This window comes from Pholcus phalangioides, unplaced genomic scaffold (assembly GCF_987345545.1).
Source record: "Pholcus phalangioides strain wild (caught in Gottingen) unplaced genomic scaffold, Ppha-v1.0 ptg000172l_1, whole genome shotgun sequence".
NCBI classification, from domain to species: domain Eukaryota; kingdom Metazoa; phylum Arthropoda; class Arachnida; order Araneae; family Pholcidae; genus Pholcus; species Pholcus phalangioides.
Window position 1 is genome coordinate 3886236 of NW_028301637.1, and position 19002 is coordinate 3905237.

The window sequence follows — 19002 nt, forward strand, 5'->3', positions numbered from 1 at the left end:
ATAATTACACGAACTAACATCTTACAACACAGATTACATCTTAAATGCATTAGGAAAATCTTAGTTTTAGAACAAAATGAAAGGGAAAAAATGGATCACAAAGAATAAACTCCATTACATCTCAGAGGAAAATTTTACTTTGATGAAAAAAAAAAGTAATCTTCAATCTTTTTCTTTGGCAATATATATTTCAATGAGATAATGAAGGTTAACCCAAAACTCTGTAGGTGCCAATTCCCAGACTCAAAAATCTGTAGTTTGTGCTATAGTAATATCAGGGTGATCATACGACTCATTTTTTCAGGACATTCCCCAATTTTAACACTCCCAACTTTTGTTAAAATAAAAAATTCGCTTCCTGTATTTTCAAGGAATCCTGATTGAATTTTTATTCAATTAAATCAATGATTATTATGACTATGGATATCTCACATTCGCCGTGTTAAATGTTTTTTCCCCTATGGAATTCATTGTAATCTACTGTGATTTGAAGTCACTGCCCCTTTTTTTTGTTGAAAATTATAGCAAAAATTAGAAACTTTGCTCAAGTTTTGATATTGTATTTGGTGACAATTGGGCACTTCCTGCATTTTCATCAAGGAAACGTGGTCACTTTCAGATTTCAAGGACTGAGGGGTTTTCTTTACATATCTATAATTTCTGCAAAGCAAAATTTTGATTATTTTTTTTACAAAATTGGAAGAATATGGTTTCCAACAGCAACATAAAGGCTAAAAACCTGAAGCACTGACATCTGCGCAGTTTCTAGCAAAATTTTCACCCTGCCATAACAGGTCACCCAATAGGTCTTGAGTTTGATATCAAGTATTTTAGTGTTCATACAGTGAACAAATCTAATGTAACTGGAAAGGGACCCAGTTAATTTTCATGTTCAGATTGGCAAAAAATAAGATTACCAGGGTTCACCTTCTGAGCATGTTTTTAAAACATGTATCGACAGTGAATATCCCAATGTGTTTGTCAAGAGTAACAAACTTCATAGCAATTCCATTCAATAACGATCAAGAATAGGGCTCCACACATTGCAATCTTCCCTTCTCAGGAAATTCAGTGCATGTATTGAATGAACAAGAGAAAGCACGAATGCACAAGAGCACAACTAGGCAGTCAAGAGGTGTCTCAGTTTGAGATCCCACTGACTCTACAATATTTTATTACATTCCATATTGATTGTGGAAAGCTTGAAGTACCCCCAGACTCACAACATCCAAGATGACCCTATGAATAAAACAGGGCTTCTATACTTCTATTTTTCATTTAACTTTTTGGGCTGTTTAGATGAATTTAACGCAACTACAGTGATACCTCTACTGAGTAATATTGCTTTATGGACGTTTTGCATAACAAAGATTTTTTTTTTTTTTTGCAGTTTTTCAAACTTGTTAACCAATATTTTCGTGTATGCTGATGCAAACTAGCATAACACAGCATTATAATGATCTGAATTCCCGCTGCATTTAAGCTGATTAGCTTGTTTTAATGTTGATTCAGTGACTTCAATGTTTTCGAAACACAGTACAACTGATTCAGTATCAAACTGAACAGGTGGCATTTGACAAGCTTACCTTTTCCATCCACATGTACGAGACAAATGAACTAACCACCACTCAAACACGAATGAAAAAGACTGGAAATGAATCAACCGATTTCCCACAAACTAATGGAAAATCATGTTTTTGCCAATCAAGATTCTAGCTAAGGAATGATTTGAGGATCTTTGTTAGCAGAGGTATCACTGTACTTATATATGGATGGCTATTATATAAAAGGAACAAAGCACCATTTTTCACATTTGAGATATATCGACATCTAAACTACTGAAAGAGGAATTTTATTTATTTAAATAGAACTAAGTAACATCCAGGCTGTGATGCCGCGTGTGCTCTTGAACTAACTAACAAACTCAGTTTTTTCATCACCTTATTGAATTTAAACAATACCACTTTTGGCAGTTGGTTCTGTTTAGGGAAAACTGACGAGAGGAACTCACAGGAAAAGACAGCCTAGAATTTCCCCAGAGGAAATTCAGAAAGTAAAAAGATCACAATAAGTTTCCTGATATAAATCACTATTGTTGACAGAGAGAGAGAATAGCGATACAAAATATGCCAACAGAACATAGAATCAGCAATATATGATTTATACGAGGAAGAAAATAAAGGAAACAACACAGTAAGTTTTAATTACTATATTCACGCACATAAAGAAGCTGAAGAAAGATACTTGCAATAAATGTGACAGTTTTCATGCTAATATGCAGAACAATCACAACATTATTGGCATGAGAAAAAAACAGGATGATTTAAATGTGCTTGAGTTAGAAGATACAGAAAGCAAGATAAGTAGTGAATGATGAACAGAGAACTGCAAAGGAAAACGTGCGAACACCTGGAAACTTTATGATGTTACGACAGAGAAAACATTGCCCTACCAAGAATCCCAACAAATATTATTTGTTACAAGAGGCAAATATAGGTATATAACACTGGGATTCACTCTGGAAAAGAAAACAAGTTTCTTTTATGTTTGGGTAGAAGGGACTGCAGGACGGTGCCAAGGAAATGGGTTTCCCACTTGCAAAAACACATTTATGTTGGAAGGAATGTTACGGGTTCGACTCATGTGGGGGTCAGAACTGAACTGAAACGAAAAAAAAAGTGCTTATGAATTGTTTGATGATATAGACATGCTGAAATCTGACATTGAAATACCTCATTTCAGATCACAATCTTTCAAATGATTTCAATATTAGTGATGTAGAATTTGCACCAAAAAAACAGACTATATACTTTAGAGGATTATGTTAAGGTGATGGAAGGATGTTGCAAAAAAAAAAAAATTGTGTCACAAATGCAGGATGACGACTTCAAAGGGACCAAAGAAACTGAAAAAGTTATCACTAACAGGGAGATGGACACTGAGGGGAAGAAAATCAACTGGCTCACAGTTCGTGCTATTAAACTTGAGAGGACCAAACCATTTATCCTCCAGATGAAAACTAGCCATTCACAAGACAGGTTTATTCAAATAGGCATTAACAGCAAACAAGGGGGAATACCATCAGACAGCTTTCATTTTGCTAGGCTGATTTCTCTATGGCCTGAAGGAAAGCCAATAAGCAAGGAAAAGCATAAGGATATCCCCAATGACATTTTCACACTTTACTTGGTTCCTTTCAGATAAATATTAATTTAAAATCATTTAATGAGAACCAACAGCCTTTTACCTATGATGAAGCTATGAGGGTACGGCAATATTAATGGTATATGTAACTGTAAAACAGCTTATTATGTGCCTAAAGTCATCATAATACTTTTTCCCACAGAGTTATTTTTAAAATTGAAGATAACTTTAAATAGCTTTTTCTCAGTTTCGAATAAATAGCACTTGGTTCCTTTTATATGAAAGTCGTCCATATAGTATTTCATGATAATGAGTTTGAACATTAAATTTGCTGCATGGGCAGAAATACGACAATGTAGCCATTTTAAATAATCTTAAATGTTATCTATGAACATTTTTCTTCATGAACAGCTTTGTTTTTTTTTGTGGTGGGGGAGGGACGGACTCTAAAAACACAAGAACAGGAAAAATACAAAGTAGAACAAATTCGACACTGATGAAAGATGGTTCCAACTGAATGATTCTTGTTCTTGAATTCGTGTATTTGCTAATGCTTCGACAGCAGATGACCACCAATTGCATATGCAGTCACTTGTGAGGTCCTGGACAACTTCTGGAATCAGCCACCGTTGAGGATACTTTGCTCTTCTGCATCCTTCGAAATGAGAGATATGAAAGTTATTTCATTTGCTCTACGAGACTGAACAACGCTGTCAGGTATTCTTCTGGCCCTAGTTCAAAGTCAGAGTTTTTATGAGATAAAAAAAGATCATTTTTTTTCAACTGCTAGAATATCCACTAAAACTATCAAAGTAGTGATATCACTCTAAATAGAGTAAAATCACCTCTCCTGGGTCTGCAGAACCCAGATTGTAAAACAATCTGAGTTCTTAAATTAAAGTACAGCATGGGGCTCATGAATGAAACTTTTACACAAATTTTGGGTATTTAAACTGCGTTAGTGCATCACTGAAGAACCCCCCTCCCCAACCTGAAGCCACAAAATAAACTTCACTCTATAATAATGTCATTCCAAAACCTGTGATTGTAATTAATTTTTTTCCAAGATATAACCGATTGTTTAACAAAAAACTTAATCAAAATGCCATTAAACTCACATATTTTTCCATCCAGAACATGCATTATCACTGTTTTTTAAAGAAAGAAACTTAATTTTCAAACTTACTTTGAACAAAACAAAATCAAATTTTCCACAGCACACAAACTCATAACTTCGACTATGTTCATATCAGACAGAAACCTCCTGTGAATTCTCAGAATTAAAACAAAATCATACAGACATCATAATTTTTCCCAAAAAAGAACCAAACAGTGATACTGAGCAAACATGTTTTTTGACTTGGTACCAATGAAGTCCATGATATGTATTTCATATGGAACTTTTTTTTGATACTCACCTTTGATTTATAATAGGAACTAGAATTTGAACAGCCAAAAAACTCGAGCAGGCTGGCCACAAGTTAGATACGTATACCCCTGAGTATGAAAACGCAGCTGCCGCTCTAAAATAGGATCTGTAAACCTTTGTCATCGATGATTCCTGTCAATGGTAAACCAACTCGAATGAAGAGGATAAAAATAATTGCAAATTATAACATTCTGCTGAATTGTAGGTTATTGAAAAAATATTTGAATAAAATAACACCCCAGATCTTTGGTTCTGTATCCTTTTTAATTAGTTTTGTTCTTAAATACAGGTAACCATAAATCTGATCTTCGGCTTGAAGTAACTAAAACATCATGCCTCCGAATATTCACCCTAGTTCTACCATCAGACTTTCCCAGTGATTTGCAATCAGCAAAACATTATAAGCTAGCTTTAGTTATTCAGAGAGAAAAAGTCCAAAAATTTACTCAGAGGCATACTTCAGCACTTGATTTAGGCTGTAGATTGAACAATCAATTTCCAAAAGAGCAAGGGTCTTGGCCACTGAATCCTTGCTAGTAAAAGTGAAGTTACTCTATCGGTGGAAATGAAAAAAATTTGGTAACTAATTTGCTTATCAATTAATACTGCTATGCATTTATTGTAAGAGGAATCTGAGTTTCTAAAAAAATTCTTTTATTTTGTTCAGCATTACTCTGAATGCTATTCCAAAAACTGTCATGTCAGTGTAATCGCTTTTGACAAATGAAGCACTTTCGTCAGCATTGTTAATATTGTTTATGCCTCTGCATGTCCTAAAAATACAGAAGACAATTGAATGTTATTGGGTATCACAGTCACAAAACCTAGAATAGGTCTATGTACCCAACTTTTGTTATGCAAACTGTTGTCACCTATACACAAAATGTGCACCATAATTTTGAATACAATGAATGTTAGTAACTGTCCAAGACCATGAAGTAAAACTGCAACTTAATCATCAACATTCACACGGGGGATAATATTAAGACGACACCAACGAATAAGGCAAATACACGAAAAGTGTGTCATAAGTCCTAATGCATTTCAACACCAATGGGTGCAGTCTTCAGAGGAAAATATAACCACTAGTCACGCTGACAGAGTTTCCCACTTGGGTTGAATACCAAATCTTAACGCTCGGTTGCAAATACAGAATTACTCTTTTATCAACCAGGCAGAAGTCTTAATCACAACTCTACTTGTTGAACCCTCTAACTAAGCAAATGAAAAGTTAAACAACCAAATGGTCCACATACAATCCCCAAATAAATTTAAAAACCATAAAATTTCTGCTTTCGAGGAATCATTAATTACAATCTACTACATTTGCATTATTTGGTATCAATGATTCCATTCTCAAGTGAAATCAATTATATGAATTTTGTTGATTTGTTTTGGTTAGGAAAAGTAGGACAAAAACTAGAAAGTAGGACGAGTGGGGAAGCCCTGCATTTATAAGTCAAAGAGCTCCAAGTTTCTGATATACTTAAGTTATGCAGGGTTTCCAGCAAAATCTGCTTGATCATTTCTCTACACGAGAATATAATTAAAAATCTCAACCATCCACGTTTTTTTAAGTTCTTTTTTCCCCCATTCACAGAATTTTTTCACTTTCAAATATTTACAGATTTACTCAATTTTTGCCAAACATTTAAAATTTCTCTCTTTTTTATATTTCCCCGATTTTTTTGATCATTGATAGGAACCCTATAATAAAGTGATTTTCAAACTGTGTCACAGCTCCTGCCCGGGACGTCACAGCAAGCTGGCGATATGGATGTGTGCCTATTCGATCTTTGTTAAAACTATTCTAGGGAACTGCTGGCACATGTTGACAGGGGAGCTGTGGAAGACAAAAGTTTGAGAACCACTGCTGTTATGTTTCAACAACCGAATCATTCAAGTGATCGCACATCGCTGGGAGGCAAGTCAATAAAGTGATTATCATAATACGGCACTCACGCAGAATATACCATAAAATTTTATGTTGTACTGTTATTTCCAAGGGACTGAGAATATGATTAGTCTAATGCAAAATCAACAAGTACTTAAGTGATCAATCTATTAACATTTTTAGGTGTTTACAAAACAAGACTTCACTAAGTGTGAGCTATGCTGACTGCATTGACAAACAGCAAATGATAAATGCTCACCATTATGTCAGAGAATTTCCTATAAAAAATTCTATACTAATTGTATTTTCACAATATATGTATGTGTGTGAGGTCATTTTCAAAAATATTTCCTACAGCCATTTGAAATGTCAACTTATTCTGTACACACATTATACACATGATGAGAATTACATTTATTTCAAAATACAAGCAATGATGTATTGTACCTTCATGAATGATATAAAATGTGCTTCATAGATGAAATTGTTCTGAATGTTATGGTGAAAGATCTTCCAAGCGATAATGGAATGAGTGCATGGGAAATTCCATGATGTTCCACAGATTGCAAGGATTCCCACGACTTGCTCTATCAGCTGTTTACCAACCACAACACAAGGAAAATATATTAGTCTTTTAAACATTCACAACAAATAACATTAACTGATGGTAATACATAAGGTACTCAAACCTACATAGCTTAATTTTGTTTTCACAAATAACAATCAAAGCGTTTTAAATTGAAGGATCCAAAAAAATCAACTGTTTTTGCCTAATCCTAAAATAAATAGAAATTAATGTAGGTCATTTCAGGATACAGAAGTCTGCACATGAAATGCCAGTAATTGCAAAAAATTAAGTTTTCGAAATAAAATTATTTCAACAAAATGCGCAATGATTTTCCAAGCACAAGACTTCCAGATTTCAAAGTGGCTTCCAGTTAACCACGTGGCAATGAATAAATACGACAATTTCCTGAATGGTAATAGATAAAGCTCTCAATCAGATGAAAAAAAAACTAAGCTAAGGAAAGATCTCTAAAAGCGCCAGAGTCGGCATCTCCACCACCATATTTCTTACAGTGGGGGCTTTTTTGATAGCTATATATTTTACCTAATGGAAAAAAAAAACAATTTTCTTCCTACAACAGCCCATTTGAATTTGTGAAAAAACATTTAATGTTAAGCAAATTGTTCATTACTTTGATCAGTTTTTAAAAGCAAAAAAAGAAAATTATAAGCAAAGTGAGCAGGTTTCATTAAATATTCAGGAAAAATTAAAATTAAAGTGAAATACACATTCAACCACTGGAAGAAGAAAGTTGAGAATTCTATAGAACAGAACAAAACAAAAAAAATTCTCAAAAAATTGTTATTGGCAGAATTGTCTGTGAATTATTTAAAAATATAAGTTCATTTGATCAGTTTTTCCATGAAACAATTTACATTAAAAAAATTTTTAAACACATTTTCTTAGGAAAATAGAATTAAAACACACACATATATAGTTGAATATTAAAATACAATTTTTTAAAGCAAAGAATATTGCTCCAAAATCTGAAAACACTAGTCTCAAATATTAGGTCATTAATTTCAAATGGGTTCTAAATTTTTATTCCAATTTATTGGAAATTAAAAGTTCCAAATAAATTAACATGAAAAATTTAGAATCAAATGTTATATTTAAAAATCTACATACTAAGACCTCAAAGTACCAAGTCATCAATGTTTGCTCAAAAAAGATGAAAATACAAATATGCGCTCAATTTATCATATATGTTTCGGTCACAGGAAGTTTCATTAAGATACGAGACACTTTAGTCTAGGCATACCAACTTGATTAGCTTAATAAGTCTATACAAGAAATTATTAACCCTTTTGCCAGCATCAAAAAGATACCTTGCCAAACCGCATGTCATGTACCTTAAAATTTATGAGAGATCTCTTGCCTCAATAAAAGCCTCTTATTTTACTACTGACAATAGGGTTGTAATTTTGACCAGGAAACCAGTTAAAAGTGGTTAAAACTGGTAAAACAATACATTGAAATGGTCTTAAAACACACAATATAGATAGGTTTAACTGTTTCTTTCATATAAAATTTTAAATTTTGATCGGTTTCTACTTTTTACAAGCATTAGACTATTTTTGTTGGAAAAAAACTTGGTTGCATTAATTTTGACTAGGGATGGTTTTAGCCCCGCATAAAACCTGTTTAAACCGCCCTGGTTGATATCAGTTTTGACTATCTTGAGTGGTTTACTATAAGTGTCTTCAAATGATGGAAACTAATTAATTTTTTCATAACCCCCCCAATTTTTCTTAAATTTTCAGTTATTTTTAATCTGCTTACTGTTCTAACTCCATGCCATAATTTTCATGTTACACGATGGAGGTTTTGGACAATATGGTGAATAGCTACTCTGGTTCTTACTATAGTGCAGGGTTTAAGCTACAGTCATATTTTTCGCAAAATGTGAAAGAAATAGTAGTTACTTTCACAAAAATTTGTACCGGAGATACAAAATGAGAAGACATCCAACCACTAATCATTAGCATTGCAGCATTTTGCTAAAGCTTTTCACCCAATTTTCACTTTTTTGCTAAAGGAATTTTTTTTTTAAATCTAGCTAATCCTGCTATAGTGTCTAAAACCTCACCAACCCTGATTTGTAAATTTTTTTTTTTTGTCGTCATGTTTCATCATGTTCTATACAATTTTATTCAAATCAACAGTAAATCTTTACTGAAATACAATCAATTAACTAATCTGCATTTTAATATACTTTTTCTTCAGTGATTAATTTAATTGGGTTATTAAGGCAGTCTCATGTAATTACTTTTAAGAATTAATGAGAAAATAATTTGAAGTTTGAAATTCGACCACTTACAGTGGCCAAAACTGATTCTGACCAGGTCAGTTAAAAACAACCCAGTCAATCCTGAATGACAAGCCCACGTTTCTTAAAGCCTTTTCACATTCCTTCACTTCTGACCATCTCAAATTCTTAAAAAATAACTTTTGTCCTTGAAAAAATATGTGGCATTTTACTAGAAGTTTAGATTTATATTATGCAATTGTTAATGTAGATCCCTGAAAATTGTGCTGGAGAAAGGGTTTAAAAAATAGTAAGGTAAAAAATTCAAAACATTCTAACTTACCTCACCAGCATTCCCTAAGGCAGACATTTATCAATTGAATTGACTGAACTGATTTTAAAAAAGGGCAATCAAAAATGAAAAACTGTACAAAACAAAGACCTGATACCATCACTTCACACAAGCATAACACTCAATCTGAAGATGTAACGATTTCACAATTAAGCACACTTTTCCAGGCATCACTTTTGAATTGCATACTGTTTAACACAGAGCCAGTTTTGTTCAACTTTCTATCAATAATTGCAATATAAAAACTGGCTGGGATGTAATTTGAGTCAGCAATTCAAAAGTAATGGAGCATAGTTTCACTTCAATATAACAAGATTTTGAGAACCTTGTATATATGCATAACCATGTTGAAATGAAATATTAAATTTAGCCTCATTGGATACCAACTATTACAATAGCCAATTATAAAAATAATATAGTTGATATATCAATTACCTATATTATTTTTATAATTAATCTCATCTTCAATGAAAATATTCAGTTGAACGGCAACACAAAATTTAAACCATTGAGATTGTCAGAAAATAGAAAAAATATAAATATTGCATTAAAAAACAAATTGAAATTATAAGAAAAGGATTTCAAAAGAACATTAACTTAAAACTAGGAGAAGGAAGGCTTGAATTGCAAAATGTTGAATGTACACTTAGAATTGGTATACTTTTATGTACATTTGTAAATAAAACAATTTAAATGAGTGATACAGCTTTTACATGATCCACCAGCACTACCTGATCAAATTAGCAACACACACAAACTATAAAAAGCTAATTATCGACATACATTACATGATAGATTTAAATTACTAAACTAGAGCGATCTATTGAGAATTACTTTCATACCATAACAAAATTTAAACACCAGTTTTCTAATGAACTTCAATTAAAGAATTTAATTTTTTAAATACTGTAATATCAGTGATGGAAAATAATCTAACTTCTTAAACCAAGCGATCACCAAATATGACAGGTATGGATCTTTTTTTAATAAGTAATGCATCTTTAATGTCCGTAATTCAAGTTCACATTCAACATGCTGTGCATGCACATTTTAAAAAATTCAGTTCAACAAATTGATGAGAAGAGGCAAAAATAACCAATAAATTCTCACAGCATAACGCATGCTGCTTGAAGTATATATAATACTGTTCAAAAATATCACTTAGTAGAGTAATGGAAGTTGAAAAATGATCAAAAGAAGAGATTCATCAGATTTTGTGTTTCGGAGACGTATTCCATGAAGTTATATGCTTTTGCATGTTCTTCTAGCAATGTTTAACTCTCCTTCCAATACAGCTCATCCTTTTCTTGGAGATACTCTGACAATCCTAAGACATACTTCCATTCATGAAACACAGCCATTTCAGATATATATATAGGTAATTCTTCCAACTACATACCAAGCACCGTACTTTCATTCTTTGTTAACATAATTTTTGTAAATTTAAACTACACAATTAAAGACTTCTTTTATGCTAAAGAGGTTAAAGATCTCCCTAAAAATAGTCAAACTCTATCATAACGTCATTCAAAGAACTAAGTCGTATAACCAAGGTTTCTGCATTCAAAGCTTGCGTAGTCTAAAGAGAAGATTTTTGAATATTCTTGTGCGTGGAGATGCAAACATCAATAAATTCAGCTGAAATTATAATTCTCTTGCCAAATTGTTGCTATATCTAAAGCCATTGGATATCTTTGTAGCTGAGAAAATGAGGCTCATCAACTATTCTCTACAGAATCAACAGTGATATGCACTTATTGATGTTAACAAAGTTTGACCAAATACAGAATGAATAAATATTCCAAGCTGAATTAACATCTATTTATAATAATTTGAAATAAAAATTCTCAAATAAAAAATGCATTACAATTTTTTTATGCACATCATATAATGAACTGTTATATTTCTCAACTAGAGAAAGCTCTTTACTACCAAATTCTTCAGATATCTACTCAATGCTGAAATAGAACACAGTTATATTAACACATTTTCAGGGACCTGAAATTGACACCCCTCCGGTCAATACATGGAAATAATCATCAGGAGTTGTTTCCTCCCCCCGCCATTATAATGTACACTTGCAATTTAATATAAACCAAAAATTTTATAGTCAGAAAACACTGAAAGATAACAGCGCTTTTTAAAACATCTCATGGGCATAAACCGACAATTCACTTCTAGATCTCCCTTAATCTTTACTATCTTATCTGAAAAACTGTTCAGGCAGATGAAAACCTGATATCTAATTCCCAAAAATTACATAATTTTTAACCTTTTATTTCTGTCCAAACCCATAAAAAAATGCATAACTTTGACGCTCTTATGTTCAATGAAATACATTCACATTAGTCTTAATTCAATTAAACTTCAATATTAAAATTTTTTTTTTGGAAATTGGTATTACTTGGGAGCTAAAGAATCACTTTTTCAATCAAAAAATTCTGAAATTAATGCTTGTAAACATTAGAACACAAAAACTCTACAAGTCCTTAACATGTGAATAGCTGAGAATTTTGTTCAGTGGATTAATCACATGATTTCTCATTTTCAATTTAAAAACCCACCATTAGAAAATATTAAATACAATAATATAATTAATTGCTGCCTTTTTCCTATACCATCTCTCTCTCATTAATTTTCAAACAAAATCCCCAAAACAGAATACAGTCGCCTCTCGATTTCACAAACCTCAAATTTACAAACTTGTCCCAAACAGTACGATATAGAATTGATGTTAAAATCTGCTCCAAGTAATGAACCCTTTCATCCATTCGATCTATATTTCATTGACTTCCTGGAATTTTTATTATTTAATCCAAATTCAACAAGTTCATCATAAAGGCCAAGTTCAATTGAAACACGTTTACTAAATGGTATTAAGGAATGGTTGCCAGAATATAGGACCCCCATTTCACATTAAGGAACATTCTGTTGGTTATGAACAATTAAACAGCTGGAACAGAAGTTATTCACCTTCAAGCAATCCACACTAAATTTACCAAACATATCAGTTCACTCTTAAAACCTACAGATCAAGAAATCATTCACTCCTACCTTCAGAAGAGATTACAAGCTGCTTTAGTAAAATGATTTTGAACCTAGAACTTGGAAAACATAAAATCAATGCTCTTGCACGCTCCAATGTATTTCTTAATAATAAAATAACTATCTCCTAAAGCAGCAGACTCCTATTGCAAATAAGTGTTTCAGAAGGATGAAATAATGATGAATGTTAGAAGTTTCATGTAATCAATTCAAGATGTAACTCTTTAAAAAAAAGAAATCTGAAGTTCTTGAATAAGTAACTTTTCAAAAATAACTGGATATTAATACCCATCACTCGCATAAAAGTGTTTACTTACGAAATCATTAAATACCATACAGAAATCTAGAAGTTTGCAAAAACGAGTGTCGACTGTATATTGTATGATATAACAAAGCATTACCCAGAACATATAGAATATATATATATATTAAGTACTTTGTGCTAACCATGAAATTTTTAATACTGTTAAATGTCTTTGAATACCAAGTTAATAAAATTCAATTAATATACTAGTATCATAAAAAAAAACACCCCTCCATTCGATTCAAAAAACATGCACCAGTATTTTGTTGGTTTAAAACTCACTGTATTTACATTTATACTCCACGTCAGATTTCCATGAGCCAGTAAAAGCTTAATCATGTTTTAAAGGGGAGGGGATCAAACCTACAGAGTTCTTTAAATTAAGACCTTTTTTACTGTGAACAGAAAGTGATTTAGTAGTTGACTAAATTTTACGTTGCTACCAAAAAGAAAGCAACTCTACTTCTTTTACGGCTAAACTACATAGCGTCTACTCACGCCAACCCCAAGGTTAGGGTTGACTAAGGCAGGAACGACTTCTATCATTTTCAGTTTTCACTATGGAGGGGCGTGCCAAAGATTCCAGCCATGGACCCCTGCTGTCGGATCCCAAAGCAAAATATGTCAAAATTTGCAACGTATGTCACACAACAATCTGGAAGAATTTTAAAAAGTATAGAAAACATCATGGGAATATTTATTGCATAACATTTTCCGTCAGCCGAGGGTTCGTTGCAGAACAATGCAAAACATTCTGCTTTGGGGCTGCTAGATGTGGGGACTCACACATACTTTTATTTCTAACATTGAGTTTTAGATTTTTTCGTTAGTTTTCATATCTAACATTTCACAAAACATTTGCCGCAAAGATATTCTTCTACAAACTTGAGGGCTGTGCCCTCCGACCACTTCACTATTCCATATTTCTGAGAAACTCTAGTTAAAGGGAGGAGGTGACAGAGTGCAAACAAGTTCATGCTCAAGATCAAAACGACCCCTTGAAATGACAGGGCATGTTCACTACACTTTGATCTTATCCAAAAGGCAGAGAAGCAATCACGTTCACTGGCATAGGCATACAGAAAAAGAGAATCCAGTTTTTTCTGTCAACTAAAACACTAAAAATATATAAATGATCCTTAACATATGTATACATTTTCACATACTTAAAGTACTTGAACATAAAATTCAGTTAACTACTAAATCACTCAAGGCATATACAGGCCTTCATAGGTTTTTAATGAATTAGAAACAAAGCGATAAATTAACTAGTTTTAATTTGATTGAAGGTGCTTTAAAAGTTCCATTACTTATTATGTAAAGTCTGATATACAAAGGAACACAATAAAACTTTAATAACATGAAAGCGAAGAATCAGCATAGCACACTGGCCTGCGGCGGCAGAAGATCGCACACCCACTGTAACTTACATGACTCCTTAATGGAAACTAAAAATGGGAAAATTAAAAAAAAAATTATGGGGGGAAAAGCAAAACAAAACTTTGGTGCTGAAACAAGACTCTCCAGATGATTGGAGGGAGTCGTGCAGAATTGTCTCTGAATCCTCATTCCACGCACATTCCTGTAGAGAACAAATAACCAAAACTAAAATCAGACTGTGCAAAAATCATTCCAAGATACCTGAAGTAAAACAATCACTAAAGAGCATCACACAAACATAGAAACAAAAAAAAGGAAAGAAAATTCAAACAGAACAAGTTGCATGAAAGTTTGCATATCTTTATTTCGCATTATTACATGTCCAATACAAAATTCCCATAAATAATACTTTATACTATAGTTTCTTCAACAGAAAATATATTGAATAAAATCCTTCAGATTACCTCTTTTAACAATGATGCTACAATCCTATTACTTATGGTAGATTTTGTGTGTGTTGCCAAGTGACCTAAGGTTCCATAAAGGCTGTATCACGTCATTAATCAACTCTAGCAAGCATTTTACATTATACCATACAAAAACATGTCATTTCCAAAAAAATACTACACAATAAACGTGTTCATATTCCTTTCAAATTTAACCATGCTTATTGTTTGAAGAGCAATGGATGAAAGAGGAATGAGAATTCATGATGAAAAGAGAGAAATATGTTATTTGCTCAAAAGTGCTAGCTATATAAACTAAAAAGAAGTATTAATAATGAAACTCACCTTATGAGGATGCTTGACATGAACGCAAAACCCGAGCTCTTTCAGAACCCTGCGTTCTGCTTTAATGATTTGCGTCTTCAGGTTTATATAATTTTGGTCTAATATAAGTGGTGTAATGTTTCTAAAAGGATGGTAAAAATATATGCATTATTAAAAGTTACAATTCAAGAAAAGTAATTTTCTACCGTCAAATGCAGATGCTTAACACTTTGATTACTGCATCATTGTTTCTATTCTAGACTTAAACGTATGAAAAAAAAAGAAAAAAGAATGGTCTGCCCATGCCTCTTTTCTTTCTTTTTATATTGCAGTAGTCAAAGCGTTAAATGATCAAAAACTAGTTTTGAGATAATCCACAATTACACAGGGCGGAAGCTTCCCCAAACGCATGACAATGAATTTGCAGATTTCCCAAATAGTTCGTTCGAATCAATGGAAACATTTGAGATAGAATGAAGTTCATGAATTGAAAAGAAAAAAAAAACAATTACAATTAGGAATTCATCATATGATGCTGCCATACAAAAATACAACTCACATTATTGGAAACAAATTTCATACTGTTTGGTACATAAAAGATGTTTAAATGAAACCCATTCAAACACTCTTCGAGTAGCCGAGATCAGATGGCAGTAGTAGTTTTCAATAGCCAAAGGAATTCATGCTTATAAAAATTTGGTGATGATCTGGTTGTAAAAAGGCAGAATAGTGGTTGCAGAAATATGTTAAAGACTGGTCACAAATATTCTTCAATGGCAATAAGATAACAAATAGGACTTGCCCCAGATAACACAGAAGGTTGCAACCAATAGACTAATCGATAATTCAGGTTGCGATAGTGTTAAAAAAAATTTGGCATTGGCACCAAAAATTTTATGTAATTACTAAATTAGAATTCAAGACAAGCAGTAACAAGTAAATACTGTGATCTTTCTATTCTATTGTGTTTCCCTTAACCTCTACTCTTCCAACGATCAGAAACATTGACTTTCATCTGAAAGCTCATCATACTAAATATGAACACAGATTTTCATACAATAAAGTTTTGCTCGATATAATGATTATTTTCATGAAATTTTAAATATGCATCTGAGATAATTAAAATCACTCACTTGCCAGCCTTCACTTGCTTTATGTGATGAAACACACTGACAACATCTCTTATTCTTCTTGGTGCTTCTTCTATTTTTGATGCCAATGTGACACATGCCATGGCTACAATCTGAATCGAGACAGAAGAGCAATGTCAGTCATAAATTTCAGCTATAAATTTTTACAGTTCATATCAAGCCATAACTTTTTACAATGCAAATCAAATATCTGGAAAAACCGTTGCCAAGATTTAACCCCAACAATTCATAATTAACACCTTGATAACCAGTCACAAGTTAACTTATTGTTTCAATACAGACATCTTCAACCCATTGATCATGGAAGCATCCAGAGTGCTCGATGCTAGTCTGATTTTGTGATCACAAGCGCTTGATCAACATTCAAATTAAACACCTTGTACAAAGTTCATTCAAGGATTTTGTACACAAAATTTACCTTAAGGGGTGCTCTTCTTTCAATGATCTATACAGGCAGTGCTCGTTACTAATAAAAGGTTGAATACCTCTGCTTTAATACTTACACGTAGCCAGTGTGATGAACGAGCTTTACCCTTAAAAAAAAAAAAATCTTTAATGTGTTATAGGATTAAAACTTCCATAATTTGGCATTACCCCCCCCCCCCTTCCCAAGACATTTACTTCTTGTAAATAACAATCCTGTCAACCTGTAACCCAATTAATACATGCAATTAACCAATCAGCATCAACATTTTCAAAATTGAAACAAACTGGTGCCAAAGGTGGGCCAGATATGACATTTGATGCTGGGCATTTGTTGGCCCATTAGTTATTTATGAACTGCCAAATTTATGATTTCTTTAATTTTTATTTTGTGAATGGTGTGTGTTTCAAAGCTTCGGAATTTTGTGAAAGGTCTTTTTCAAAGACAATTCTATGAAGGGTCTGGAAAAAGAACAAGGATTTCAGCTGGACCCCCTGTAAATGCAATATCTTAATGAAAAGTTTGCATCACATACTTTTCATTACATATATATGTGATGACTTTTTAATTAATTACACACTGATGACTTTTTACAAATATGTATTTAGTAGTTTGTTACTTTTATTCGAAATAAGTGTACATCACATATACTTATTGTAAATAAAAGTAACAACAAACTACTGAATACATATTATTTGTAAAAAGTCATCAGCATAATTCTAGAAGTAAAACCAACTTACCTCCATACCATGCCTCACGAAAGACTTAGAATAGAAAAATCGCTGAAATAGCACTTGGCCAGTAGCCATTGCCACCTGCAAAGTAAAATTATAATTGATATAAGACACTTTTCATTGCCTTGCAAATACATAAAAAAACAAAGTATTTCATAATTGAAAGTTAGTGTTTGTTGAAATGTATAAAAAACAAGACTGATTTTCGTAATCGGGATACACACCAAGTTAGCAAATTCTTGTGACAAATTTAACTACTTTTCCTGCTACCCTTATATAATTATTCAAGAATTGTAGCTATGGCAACCCTAATAGGACACAAAAAATCATATTGACTATAATAGCTTTTCATGACGCCAATTTTGGTTGTTATATTGTTATATGATCAAAAAATAATTTACTAGAGAGGTGATCATAGGGAACTGACCTATTTCTTAGTCAGTGGTTCATAATGAAAATTGATTTACTATGTGAAAAATATAAAATTTGCACTGCAGTTATTATGTGTCAATACACCATATCCCCTGTAAATAATATTATGACATGAACGCAGCAGCACACTGGAACACAAATTTTAAACATGACATTCATTACACAACAAAAGCAAAATTTGGGGATGGGTTATGCTGGGTCTCTTCTCCCCCTCCCGAAGATCAAAAATTAAAATAGTTTTGTAGAGAATTAAAATATTACAGTAGAATTTCTTTTATACTGTGTTAATTTAAAATTGTTTTTGAGTGACCCAAACTTTCTGTGAAGAATTAGATCCTTGTGCCCCTCCAAAAGCAGATTCTGCGTACATACCCGTGATTTTTGCGATGCGAAACAATGACTACCACATAGCAGCTCGATAACAAAACTGTGGATAGTCAAGGTCGAGTTTTTACAGATTGTTCCCCCCTCCCCCCACGATCTTGGGAAAATTTTACAATTTGAATGGGCGTTTCAATCCTTTAAGGTTTTTTTAAAAAAATGTACATTCGCAATAGTGTAGGAACAAAGCGAATTTACACTATATAGACACAGTCTTTGAACAGCGGCAAATAGCTGCAAAAGTACCGTAATTTCAGTTATGTAACCAGGAGGGAGAAAATCAGCAGGGGAATAAAAATTCCAAAATTTGACAATTACATGGCTCCTCATTCAGGGAAGCAACTGGATATCCCTCATCTCATTCTTCAAAAACCTGCGTGTATATCGATACAGTACACTATACAAAGTACAGGGATGCAAGCGTCCCTCATCCATTTTGGAGCAGAAATTTTGAAAATGGAACAGAACTAAAAACTAACTATCTGCAATATAAGGAGTAATTTTTCCGTGAAATGCCAAAAGTTTCGCCAAAAATGGTTGGAACGAATAAATTCTAAATAAATTTCCTTCACAAATTAAAGCCTATTTAAATTTTTTCTGAAGTATATTATTTGTCACTACTAAAACATGAATTACTGAAATGATAAAAATTATTAGACTCTTTTCAAATTAAGCACTATGCATACGGAAAACCTAGGCAGTAAGAATTTCTGCTGCTTGAACACCAAAATCTTATTCATCCTGAT

The 19002-nt window shown here is 32.6% G+C and overlaps 2 protein-coding genes across 3 annotated transcripts in view; both read right to left on the bottom strand.

The window, feature by feature from the left end:
- LOC149063573 (cyclin-L1) overlaps positions 1–19002 on the bottom strand; it is a 35146-nt gene that overhangs the window by 10722 nt on the left and 5422 nt on the right. For both annotated transcript variants that reach the window (XM_089255775.1, XM_089255776.1), the window contains exons 2-4: positions 17450–17524; positions 16268–16377; positions 15156–15276 (exon numbers count right to left, since the gene is read on the bottom strand). In XM_089255775.1, coding sequence (XP_089111901.1) covers positions 15156–15276; positions 16268–16377; positions 17450–17524 — 306 coding nt within the window. The remainder of the gene's footprint in view (positions 1–15155; positions 15277–16267; positions 16378–17449; positions 17525–19002) is intronic.
- Positions 487–7907, bottom strand: LOC149063574 (uncharacterized). The gene is made up of 4 exons (XM_089255777.1): positions 6915–7907; positions 4563–4705; positions 4331–4408; positions 487–3875 (listed from the first exon to the last, which is right to left on the bottom strand). The coding sequence occupies exons 1-4, from the start codon at positions 7107–7109 to the stop codon at positions 3764–3766; spliced, it is 528 nt and encodes a 175-aa protein (XP_089111903.1). The 5' UTR covers positions 7110–7907; the 3' UTR covers positions 487–3763.